We start from the raw sequence: 432 nt of genomic DNA, 5'->3' as shown, positions 1-432 counted from the left end.
CTCTCTCTCTCTCTCTCTCTCTCTCTCTCTCTCTCTCTCTCTTTCTCACTACCTCTCTCACTACCTCTCGCTCTCTCTCTCTCTCTCTCGCCCTCTCCATCCCTCCCTTTCTGGATTAGGAAACAAAGAAACACTCACCGACGATACAGTGGCTCCATTCGCGTCGACCAAACAAGACAAGTCGAAGGTATCTCCCACGTTGAATGCGACGTCCACTGGTTCTTCTGTTATGGTGGGTTGAGCTGTAAGAAGAGCATCATGAAGTTGACGATGGGTGAGGATGATGTTGATGTTATCCAAGGACATGCCGAGCGCTTTAATATTTGTAATTACTAGTTTTTTTGCGCGTGTGATCTCTCTCTCTCTATCTCTCTCTGTGTGTATCTGTCCCTCTTTCTTTCTCTCTCTCTCTCTCTCTCTCTCTCTCTCTCT

General features: G+C 47.2%; 1 protein-coding gene across 1 annotated transcript in view; it reads right to left on the bottom strand.

Moving 5' to 3' along the window:
- LOC106820031 overlaps window positions 1-306 on the bottom strand; it is a 4,533-nt gene extending 4,227 nt beyond the window's left edge. Inside the window, exon 1 of the mRNA XM_014824588.1 lies at window positions 139-306. Within this exon, the coding sequence (XP_014680074.1) occupies window positions 139-306 (168 nt within the window). The remainder of the gene's footprint in view (window positions 1-138) is intronic.
- Window positions 307-432: the final 126 nt, after the last annotated feature.

This window comes from Priapulus caudatus, unplaced genomic scaffold (assembly GCF_000485595.1).
Source record: "Priapulus caudatus unplaced genomic scaffold, Priapulus_caudatus-5.0.1 Scaffold5931, whole genome shotgun sequence".
Classification (NCBI taxonomy): Eukaryota; Metazoa; Priapulida; class Priapulimorpha; order Priapulimorphida; family Priapulidae; genus Priapulus; species Priapulus caudatus.
This window is presented reverse-complemented; position numbering and strand designations above follow the sequence as displayed.